This window comes from Monodelphis domestica, chromosome 1, assembly GCF_027887165.1.
Source record: "Monodelphis domestica isolate mMonDom1 chromosome 1, mMonDom1.pri, whole genome shotgun sequence".
In the NCBI taxonomy this organism is placed as follows: Eukaryota; Metazoa; Chordata; class Mammalia; order Didelphimorphia; family Didelphidae; genus Monodelphis; species Monodelphis domestica.
This window is the reverse complement of record NC_077227.1, coordinates 443,741,601-443,753,720: the sequence shown is the minus strand read 5'-3', so window position 1 is coordinate 443,753,720 and position 12,120 is coordinate 443,741,601. Positions and strand designations below refer to the sequence as shown.

General features: G+C 39.0%; 2 protein-coding genes across 3 annotated transcripts in view; one reads left to right on the top strand and one right to left on the bottom strand.

The window, feature by feature from the left end:
- The window catches only part of LONP2 (lon peptidase 2, peroxisomal), a 136,353-nt gene extending 132,829 nt beyond the window's left edge, over positions 1-3,524 (bottom strand). The window contains exon 1 of the mRNA XM_056812263.1: positions 3,030-3,524. Within this exon, the coding sequence (XP_056668241.1) occupies positions 3,030-3,262 (233 nt within the window). The 5' untranslated portion in view covers positions 3,263-3,524. The remainder of the gene's footprint in view (positions 1-3,029) is intronic.
- The window catches only part of LOC100016458 (ATP-binding cassette sub-family C member 11), a 92,344-nt gene that overhangs the window by 4,352 nt on the left and 75,872 nt on the right, over positions 1-12,120 (top strand). Inside the window, exons 1-2 of one of the 2 annotated variants that reach the window (XM_007474827.3) lie at positions 40-149; positions 11,063-11,191. In XM_007474827.3, the coding sequence (XP_007474889.2) occupies positions 11,093-11,191 (99 nt within the window). In that variant the 5' untranslated portion in view covers positions 40-149; positions 11,063-11,092. Of the gene's footprint in view, positions 1-39; positions 150-11,062; positions 11,192-12,120 lie in introns of those variants that run through there. The other variant, XM_056812262.1, reaches the window with a different exon arrangement.

The window sequence follows — 12,120 nt, the reverse complement described above, 5'->3', positions numbered from 1 at the left end:
GGGGAGGATTATAGAGAAGAGTGTAACCTTTGATGCTCTCTGAAGTTTGCCAGCGTCACTTAGAAGGTATGGGGGACGTGAGGGAGCAGAAGAAAGCCATTCATTGTGCCTCTGGTGTTCTCTTGTGATCTGAGAAAGCAATTAACTGGGTAAGTGAAACATTTTAGTGTCTGGACTTATATGACCATTGGATGTGACATCTGAGTAAGAATGTTTTTTAACAGCGTTTTGAAGTTTAGATCAGAAAATAGAAAACTGAGATTAATCATTTCAATGCATTATCTGATATCAAAAGACCAGGGTTCAAGTGCTGACTTTGCTAGCTGGGTTACTTTAAACATGTCTTTAACCTCTCTAGACCTCAGTTTCCTCACCAGTAAAATTAGGAGCCCCTGCTAGCTCTAAATTGATCCTATTTACAGATTATTAGAGGAGGCTGCATAATCTTTTTCTGGAAATTTAAGAATAAGCAGGTTTGTTTTTTTTAGGGAGCCTTAAATGAGCAGAGCTAGGCCAGAACAATCAATCAACAAGCACGTATAAACTGCCTACTATATGCCAGGCTCTGACCTAAAGGTCCCTTTCAGTCATATCTATAAAGATATGTCTAATATAGAACCTCTAACAATAATATATATCCAACTAACTAAAGTCATTATTTAGTCATAACTGAAGTCATTTCTGGCTAGGAAACAAGTCAAAATGCAGTTATTAAATTTGTATGCTAAGGTTCCTGGGCTACTTTAATAATTATCAGAATATATTCTATATTTGCCAATATTCTGGGGGAGCAGAATTTGATTTATATATTTCAAAATTTTGCTTCAATTCCATCAATATGTTTTCACAGAATATAAAAATACGGCTACATTTTTATACTTCAGAGTGCTTGTGGACTGCTAAATAGTATATAATTTTATATGTTAAAAGAAAACTTGACCATAAAAGATCTACAAACACAAGCAAAGACATGATGTGCCTGAGCACAGAGGGATGGCATAAGATGAGATAAGCAGAAGATCAGGTACAGTAGAACCAGAGAACTTGTCTATTCTAACCTTTTTTATTTTTTTGGTATAGCCTATTGAGAAGTATTTTATCTCAAGAAATAAAATACACAGATCTAAGAAAAATGGGGATACTAAGAACAATGAGGGAACACTCCATATTTAAGATCACAGGATAGACCTAGAACTAGAAGGGTTTTAAGAGGTCATCTAATTCAAATTCCTCATTTTAGAGATGAAGAACTGAACTTCAGAAAGATTAACTTACCCAAGTCCATGCAAGGAGAAAAATGACAGGCAGAATTTGAATGCAAATTCTCTGACTTCAGAGGCAGTGATTTTTTTCAGTGAAGGAAGGGTGTAACTATAAGGGGAGAAGGTGAGAAGTCAAGTTGTCTGGTGGGAGGCAAAAGGAGGGAGAAGAAAATGGTCAGTTGAGGTTAAGAAAAAAAATCTAGCTGGAAAATTTAAAAAGGAAAAAAATGTTGAAATAAGAGAAGAAAAGGAGAAAAGAAGTTGGGATCCAAAGAGGAGGAAAGAAAATAAGAGGACCATGAAGAATTGGTTAGTGTGGGATTCTAAAAATGAAGGGGAATTCATGTTAATCCATAAGAAGCCTCCTGTTAGTATTTGTTAAATTCCTGGGGACAATTCTCTCAGTTATGAAAATCTGTTATTTTCTCTACTGCTGAAACACCAAAGGCTTGGCCTATTTCTTCAATATCCCCACCAATCTATTCCACCTCAGTCTCTCTACCCTCAGGTTCTCTATGGAAAGGGACAGTTTTCTAGGCAGTCTACCACTGCTGGTTCTGGAATAGTTTATATAAAGTTTCCTTAAGTTTATTAAAGTTGTTTTTTAACCGCTAATTAGGATGGTAGAAGGGGCAGAGGAGTTAAATTAGTTTACAACTAGGGAGGGAGAATGATAGGCCCTCTAGGAAGGGGCAAGGGTAATAAGTAAAATGAAAAAAAAAAAAATATTTTTTTCCTGAGGAAAAGAGAAAGGATTTGCAAGCAAAAGACATGACTAGGCTAACAACTTCTGGTTTCATGAAGTGTTGGCTATGGGAAGGAGGGAATGAAAGGGATTGGAAAAAAGGATGAGTCCCTTCTGCTCTCTGGCCTCAGTTATGCATATAAAATATTCCATGTAAGCCTACACAAACTTCTAGGCACTCTCAAACTAGATTCTAGGAACCCTTGCCCAGTCTCCCTCCAATGGCTGCCAAAAAGTGCTGCAACCTGTAAAACAAGCTAGAGAAGTCACATAAATACTGAATGTCAAAATGGCAACAGAATCTAGAGATTATCTAGGTGAACAAACAACTTCCTTTCAGAGTTGGAAAAACCCCTTAGTGATTAGGCTTCTAAAAAGCCCAACCTATACCAGAAAACATAGCCCCCAGCCCCAAGGGAAAAAAAAAACCCAAAACAAAAAAACTCTTAAGTGGTCATACAGCTTCTGCTTACAAACAGTAAATGACCCATCCAAATGTGCCCGCTAATAAAGTGGCAAAGCCTTATATTTAACCCGAGATTCTGAGGGCTCCAAGTTCATCGCCCTTTTAACCAAACGGTGTCCCATACTGCACTAAATCTTTTGGAAGAGCCCCCTAGATATGCTAGCGGCAGCTCTCTCCCCCCTTTCTAATTATCGATATCTTTGGCTTAAGCTCTTTGGGTCTCGGTCTACTCATACGCAAAAGGAAGAGAAGTGGACGACAAGACCCATAGGGTATCGTCCTGGTCTACTACGCTCCTTCGACACCCAAGTGTTCGGCACTGGCCAGCTGGGGTATCTGAGCTGGTCAATGCTGAGCCTTGGCCTATTGGGTCATTTTCTGTAGCTACAATTACAACCCTACGAAAGTCCCAAGGCAGCCCGCGCCCAAGGTTGAGGGAAGGGGAGCCAGAGGGAAGAGATGGGGGAGGGGGGTGTCTGCCGCGTCACTTCCGCTCCCTGGGCCTCAGTTTCCCCCAGGTAAGCGGTCGCCGTTGCTGCCAGCGGGTGGGCGCTACCTGTGCAGCGGCGGCAGCTCCTGCGCATCGCTTGCGGGGTCAGGGGTGTTGGGGATGACTCCCAGGATGGTACTCTGCAACGACGTGCCCTTGAGTAGGCGGCTGCGTACCAGCTGCAAGTTACGGGCCGAATCCACGCTGGTGCGCATCGTGGAGCCCGGCAGCAGGACGCCCTCGTGGGTCAGCAAGAGCGGCAGCCGGCTCGGGATCTGGATCGCGCTCACGGACGACATGACTGCAGCTAACCGGCCCGCCGAGGCCGCGATCCCGAGTCTGGGCAGCGACTGCGCGGCTGAAGCGAAGGTGGTGGAGGGTGGGGTGAGGTGAGTCCACGGCCAGCAACAGCTGCGGACAGCCGCGGACAGCCGCCGACCGCCGCCGCCGCTTCCGCCCCCGCGCTACGGGCCGGGGCACGGCTCAAGCCCCGAAGCTGCCGCTGCTCCTTCGCGCTGCCTGCCCTCTGCTGGGGGATCGGTGGCGGTGCCATCACAGCCTGCTCAGAGCCCGGAACCGCCGTAATTATCCAAATAGAAGAAACAGAATCTCAGAATGCTTGAGCAAGGAATAATCTTAGAAGACACACCAACCACAGCCGTAATTATCGAAATAGAAGCAGATCCTCAGAATGTGGAGGCCTTCGTCTTAAGGTGAAGAGTGAAACCTAGCAGGGGACTTGCCAAAGATTACACATATATTAATTAAATAATGAAGTTGAACTTTGACCCAAAGTCACTTGTCTACCGTGTTCATGACTTAGTCAATAAACATTAATTAAGAGCCTACTGTGTGCCAGCTTTGTGCTAAGCACTGGACATACCAAGAAAGGCAAAAGGCAACCTCTATTCTCAAGGAGCTCACAGTCAACTGAGGGAAGCACAAGGCTGTGTTGGAGTCAGCTGTATCCCCACTGTTACATTTTCAATGTGGGCATTTACATTCCAGAAATTGGCAATCATCATAAATCAAGATTTGTTGATTGTCCAGATTTAAGAAAGTGCTCATGTGAATTATACTTAAAGATGGATGGACATTCATTTCCCCCCTCCTTTTGTTAAACATTTAAGAGCACACTCCCCTATTGCTCTATAAACATTGTGTGAACTCAGAAGGAATTAGTACTTTACAGGGCTCAGGGAATGAAGTCATCTCCAGAGTAGAGAACTACTGACTACAGGCCAGTAAGAATAATAATAATTGACACATATATTGCTTTTAGGTTTGCAAGTACTTAATATCTATTATCTTTTGAGCCTCACAATATCAGTGGGAAGAGAACATGTAAACAACTACCAGTATACCTCAGAGATTTTGTGGGTTCAGTTCCAGACTACCACAGTAAAGTAACTCTCTCATAATGATATTATAATCTCTCATAATAATAATATTAATAAGGTTGAAAGTTTTGGTTTCCAGTACATATAAAAATTATGCTTATACTAGACTATAGTATGTAAAGTGTGTAATGTCTAAAAAATGTATATGGCAAATTAAAAAAACTTTATTGCTAAAAATGCTTACCATAATTTGACCCTTCACTGAGTTGTAATCTTTTTGCTGGTAGAGGGTCTAAGCCTAGATGTTGCTGGCTGCCAACTGATCAGGGTGATGGTGGCAATTTCTTAAAATAAGACAACAAAGAAATTTGCTATGTTGTATGTGAAGGAATAAGTAGGGTGTAGGGGAGGAATGGCTGTTCTGTGGAATGGTCAAAATACACACATTTATCCATTAAGTTTGCAGTCTTATATGAACACAATTCATGATGGTCTAAAACAGTTATAAAATAACATCAAAGATTGTTGACCAGATAATCATAATATATAGTAATATTGAAAACGTTTGAAATATTGCTAAAATTACCAAAATGCGACACAAAGACGCTGAGCACATGGTGTTGGAAAAATGGCACTAATAGACTTGTGTAATGCAGTCTTCAATTTTTAAAAAGCTATCTGCAAAATACAATAAAATGAATTGCAATGAAATGAAGTCTGCCTGTATGTATGAACAATATATACAGGATAAATTGGTGGTAATCAGTGTAGGGAAGGCATTTACATTAAGGGAAACTAGAAAAGACTTCATATAGGAGATGAAATATTAACTGGAGCTTGAAGGAAGCCAATATATAGAAGGAAAGAATTCCAAGCATGGGAGAATGGATATGATTGGATTTCAGAGCTGAAAGGGACCTTGAATAGGAGAACTTCTAGTTCAGCCCCCCGCCCCCCTTGCTTTACAAAAGGACAAATATGGAGGTCTAGAAATGGGGATATGACTTGTCCCAGGTGATACAAGTGACTTCCTGTGCAGACCTAGGGCTCAAATCTGGATCCTCTGATTTAGAGCCCAGGGCTCTTACCATATATTAGATCTTGCAATATAAAGAACATTGGTGAAGGGGATCAGAGTTTCCTTCTTCCCTTTACTTATTCATTGTGTGATCTTGGACATGCTACCTGACTATCTGGGCTTGTTTCCCTTTCTAGAAGGTAAGGATAGTATTATTTGTACCACCTACTTGTGAGACTGTTGAAAGAAAAATGTTTTATATTGTTGGTAGAGATGTGTACTGATCCAACCATTTTGGAGGGCAATTTGGAACTATGCTTAACGTGCCATAAAACTGCCTTTGATCCTGTAATACCACCACTGGGTCTGCATACTAAAAAGATCACAAAAAAAGGGAAAGGACCTACTTGTACAAAAATATTTATAATAGCTCTTTTTCTGGTGGCAAAGAATTAGAAATTGAGGGTGTCCATCAGCTGAGAATGACTAAACAAATTGTGGTCTCTCTTGGTGATGGAATACTATTGTGCTATAAGAAATGATAAGCAAGATGATTTCAGAAAAATCTAGAAAGATCCTACATGAACTGATGGACAGTGAAATAAGCAGAACCAGGAGACAAGAAAGAAGTTACACAGTAACAGCAATATTGTGGAATGATCAACTGTGAAATACTTGGCTACTCTCAGCAATGCAACAATCTGGGACAATTCTGAAGGATTTGTGACAAAGAATGTTATGCACCTTCACAGAAAGAACTGTTAGAATCAGATGTAGATCAAAGCATACAATCTTTCACATTAGTTGATTTAAGGTCTTATTTTGGGATTTTGGTTTTATATGAGTGTTCTCTTACAACAATGACTAATATGGAAGGATGCTATGATGATGATGATGATATATATATATATATATATATATATATATATATATATAACCCAGGAAAAAAAAAGAAAAATGCTTCATTAATATTAAAGCTCTAGATAGGTGAGATATTATATCAGGTAGCTGATCTTTGATTCCTTCTCCCTCAACCCTCCACCACTGAGAGGCATCACAAATCCAAGCCTTATAAAGGGAAGGAAGCATGGCAATGACAATTAGAAGGGGAGACAGGTACCCTGTGAGGTTTGAGTAGGGAGCTACATGGGCTTGAAAGTGTATAATTAAAAATCTGTTACCCTAAGAAAGAACTACATTTCCCAGGAGCCCACTGACTTCCTGTTGTTATGTATTTCCTGTAGACAGGGGATATTAGGTGGGGACGTGGAGAGTCCTGCCCTCTTTTTGGCCCTGTCTGGGAACATGGCAGTAGTGAGTGGGGATTTTGAAATGGCTGATCAGCCATGGGCATGTGGTCTTTATTTTGTATCCTCTTTATTCCTTGATTTCTAATGATCATTGATAAATCTCCTAAAATATAATATTTTTATTATTGAGATCTAATTTTAATTTTTACATGGATGGCAATCAGTAGTCAGAAAAGAACTTCTCACTTTTTTTTTAAGATAGCCTAGATAAAATTTAAAACCATGTTTCTCCTGCCAAGGCTTTTCACCCATCCCACCCACCCACCTACCTTCGCAAATTCCAAGAGAACTTCAAACTGTCTTTGGAGCTGCTGCCCTTTTCTTTCCCTACCTTTTTCCTGATTGCTCTCCCTACTGGGGCTGGGCTATTTTTAGCTGAGGGACTCTTGACAAAGAGAAGATAAGTTGTTTCTTTCACCCATCTGCTTGAGCCCATGTTTCTCAGTTCCTTGCTGCTGCCTCTGGCGTTGCTGCTGTTGCTACTGCCTGCTCCTCCTCCTGCTCCTGCTCCTACTCCTGAATCCTCCTCCTGATCTCCAGCCCCAACCCCTCCTGCTGTTGTTGGTCCTGCTGGGCTGCTGGTAGCTGTCGATGCCTTTGGAACTCACCAACTTGGAGCAGATCTCCAGGCAACTGATAAAAACTGGGGTGTATTTTCCTTAGGTAACGATTAGCCTCCTAACTCCCTCTCCACATGGCTGAGGAAACTAGTGTTTTACCTCAGGGGGAAAGGGAAGAAGGAAGTTACTTTTCCAAACAGGAAGTAAATTACAAGCATGGTGTACTCTTTGAAAGAGCAGTACCTTGCCTATTTCAAACAGTTTCTACCATTCATAAGTGCACTGATCCTTTCACTTATCTTACCTGAGATTCAGGGGAGAAATTCATCTCCCTATAACCCTTTGCTACTTGGGCCTGCCCAGTCTCCAAGATTCATCCAGTTTGATATTCCTTAAGCCCATGTTCTCCCTTGCTATGGGAAATCCCACAGTTCTGACAAAAGGAATCTGAAGGGATAGAGAAAGGAACTTTAAAGAAACTGGAGGTGAAAATTTTAAGCCTCTTCAGACTCCATTGTTTTGTGAAAGTCTCTGCATTTTATTGTATTTCGCTGATTGTCTGCTTTAAGATTTAATTTTGTTGTTTTAAGTTCATATATTAATGTATTCAAAACTATTCTGTTACACCCAATCAGTTTAATCTACTGTGTTTTAACTATTAGTTATATTCTGTTACCTTTCCCCTATAACTATACTGAACAAATACTATTGAATAAGCCCATAAAAAAAAAAAACAAAGCAAAACAGCTTTTTCTTTCATTTTAGCTTTGTAAATTGTCACATACAGGATGGATGGACTTCGTCAAAACTGGTTGGTTACAATTGTATAACAACCTTTGGAAAATTGAATGAGCTAAATATTTTAAAATGATTTTCAGGGTTCTTTAGACCTGATATTTAGATTTTTTTTCTTTCAACAACTCTGACTGATCTGCCTACCTCTGAGTTATTTGTAACAAGAGGTAAATGGTCCATTTTAGTAGCTGAAGTGAAGCACTTATAATCCCCACCTCCTGCATTTGTAAAAATGTGAATGGATGGACATAACAGTCTCATTCCAAAGGAGCTGGGAAGTTGATCTCAAGGCATGGTACCCTAGATGGTTCCCAAGAGGGAGCATCTCTTATTTGTAACTCTTTGGCTCACTCTACCCTTCCACAAGAATGATCTAGATTCTTTGTGACATTTTTAGACCCAACATCAACAGTACAGAGAGGTTTGGTATTTTCTAGACTCCTCTGCCACATTTTTGTAATGATGGCAGTAATAGATTGTTTTAAAGGAGTATCTCAGCAAAAGTTTAAAGATTTTCTACATCTGTAAAAAATTGTGAAAAATACCCACCTATTCATAGGTTTTTAAAATGTCATACAACAGTCTCATGTGAATCCTAATGATAGCGCATTTATTTGCTATTGCCATTAAATGGACTCTCATAACTTTGGGGATTCTGATACTTCTTGAATGTGCATTACATGTTATACTATTGTTCTTTATAAAAACTGTTACTTTGTAAACAGTGGTTCATGGCCAAGTTTAAAAAAGAAATAGGTCTCATTTTGGGGGTGAGAAACCTTTGTATTCTACCTTTTCTTAACTGATACAGTGTGTCAATGATTGTAAGCTATATATTTTTATTTTTAAAACTTTTTTATTATTGTTTTTGCTTGCATGTACCATATACTATTTCAGTTTTATTTTTTCTCTCCTTTTTGTATTTGAAGCACATGTCACCAGTATTAAGAAGATCTTCTTTAACTTTTTTGATCTTGCAGTAATATAAGTTTAAAACACATCTGCCCTAATATTAATACATACCCAAAAGCTTTAGACTATGGAAACCTGCCATTTATTGATAAATATTATGGGACTGTGATTAATAATTGTGTATGATTCCAGGAGAAGGGAACAAAAGAGCCATTATACAATGCCAGGTAGCACAAGGTCAAGGAGACCAACCAATCCCAATGGGGTTGATGAAAATCTGCACAGAGCCAAGGAGCACAAGGTCAAAAAGGACCAAACCAATCCAGGTAGGACTGATGAACTTTTAAGCCAATACGAAAGGACTTGTACCTAGTGTGAGACTCAAGGTTGGGGTGCTTGACATATGTTAAGATGCAGGATGCCTTATATCCACACTCTTTGTGAAATACTCACAGACAAATACTGAAGTTTCGCTATCATCCTGGCTCCCCCTATCCCTGCGAGTGAAGGTAAAAATCAGACTAGGGAATGACACTTCCCTATCACAAAAAATCTAGTCCTTTTTTCTCTCTTATAGTATGGCAACTTTCTGCTACTGATTGGGTAAATGTATAATTGTTTAAATCAATTTAATTGGTCCCTGATTCAAGGACCTGCTATAGGTTTATGTTCCTTTACTTAGATTTTTTTACACATAAGACTTTGCTACTTTATATTTAATCCAGAAGTTATTTTTTCTCTTTTATTTGGATTTTTTTGATGTTTTTAATTTCTCTTGTCAATTTATTCATATACCTCATAACTCAACCATGCATTCCTAAGTGATCCCTGTCTTTTTCAACACCCTCTTTAGGGGGGAATGTATTATTATTATTATTATTATTATTATTCTAAATTGCAAAGTTTAAATTCTTTTTGGGAGTAATTTTAGCTTAAGAAACATGATATCTCTCTGAATCTAGAAAGTGAACTATTTGAAGAAGGCATCATGAAGATGCCTCAACAGACCACACACTGCATCAGAAGATCCAGAGTGAACTTTGGGATGTGGTGACTTGAACTATGTGGGATTGAATGCATTTGTTTTTGTATGTATACTCTTATGCCAAAGGGGACTGCCCCCTAATTGGCTTTTTGTCAATGCGCCTAGAAATCATTGGTTTTGTTCTTTTCCCTTTTATCCCCAAATTATTGTAATTTAAAAGTTGGTTATGTTTACAATATCCATTGGAGAGACCAGTCTTCCACTGGATCTCAGGGGGGGGAATGTATAATTGAAAATCTGTTACCCTAAAAAAGAACTACATTTCCTGGGAGCCCACTGACTTCTTGTTGTCATGTACTTCCTGTAGACTGGGGATATGAGGCAGGGACGTGGAGGGTCCCACCTTCTTTTTGGCCTTGTTGGGGAGCATAGTAGTGTTGAGTGGGGATTTTGAAATGGCTGATCAGCCATGGGCACATGATCTTTATTTTGTATCCTCTTTATTCATTGATTTCTAATGATCATTAATAAACCTCCTAAAATGTAATATTTTCATTATTTAAGATTTAATTTTAATTTTTGCAAAAGTGAGTTTCAATATATAAATTTGACTCTTCATTTTGGTGGTAGGTACTGATTTAGGAAGAGTAGGTGGTGAAAACTAGGGAAACTAGACATGGTCCAGTATAATTTCCTCATTTTACAGCCAAGGAAAACAAGGCCTAGAGACTGCAAATGACTTGCTGATGCTGGGAATAGATCTCAGATCTTCTAACACCTAGTCCAAGGTGCTTTCCACATCACATTAACCACAAGTTAACATGGTTATTCCCCAAAGCAACACCTGTCTGTACAATTTCCTTAGTCACATAACAAATCCACTCATCTCTACACAAATTTTATATAATGTTTATGATTATTTGTATTTGTGATTCTTCTCTTTTGACTTCCTTCAGCTTTCCATCTACCTAGAAATGTAATGAAGTCTGATCTAACCTTTTTCACTTCTACAGCCTAGAACAATGCCCTACTTGCAACAGGAACTTAATGAATGTTTATCAAATGCATGAAACAAAGAAGGGAGAAAGGGCTGACCCAGTTCCATATTTTCCCATTTCCCTCCCTAGGAAAGGGAGACATTGAGGAATTTCCCTGTCATTTCAGTGTCTTTCATTCTAGGAAAGAAAGAATTGGCAGAACAAACTGAAAATGCCTAGGAGAAGAAAAGACTGGGGTCCCAATCCCATGGTTGGCTCTGTAAACTTTGGAATGGACATGGAAGACAACATGGTTTATGGCCTCACCTATGTAAGAATGCCCTGGTCCCTGTTCCCACATAGCAAAAAGGCCTTATTTTCATGTTTGTTTGTTTGTTTTTTATCTGGTTATCTGGTTACTTTCACCAAGGCTGGTCTGATTCATAGACTTTTTAAGCTAAAAGGGACTTTAAAGACTAGCCCAATCTCTTTATTTTACAGATAGGGAAACTGGTACTCAGAGAGAATAAGGTCACTGAGATCTAAGAGTTGGAAGGGGACTTAACTCTCCTCCCCTTCTTCAATAACTTCCTGAAAACTTATAGTGAAGAGAAACACTCCTGCCTGAAGGAGCCCATTCCACTCTAATTTATTAGGAAAATTTGATCTAAATCAAGCTTAAATCTCTTTTTCTGTAAATTTTACACATTGACCTTGGCTCTGCCCATTAGGTCTAAACAGAGTAAATCTAATCCCTTTAACAGTAAGTGCTAGAGAAGCTGTTCTGTTAAAAAAAAATCTTCATGACTGTTCTGGGTCTCTAAAATTACAACATTTGTAGTTCATTCTTTTGGGTTAACAATTGAGCCCTCTAGGCTCAACTTTTAAAATGCAAATATCCCCAGAAGAAGAAGCTCATTAAAACCCAGGTAACTGAGTATATGAGTTGATTAGATCTTATCCCTGATAGGTAGAAAAAATAAAAATAATAGAATGGTAAAACACTTAATGCTTGTTAAAATGAATTATACTGTTGCATCTCAGAATCTACTCTGGAAGGGTCCTCATATAATAACAATTCATATTTATTTAGTTCTTTGAATTTTACAAAGAACAATCCCCACCAAAAAACTTTCTAATGTTTATTTTTAACTATTCCACAGATGAAAAAATGGAGTCTTGGAGAGGCAAGGTGATTTAACCAGTTACAAAATTAGTAAGAGTTAGGGAGACCTTGCTGAGCAAGACACAGGGATGACA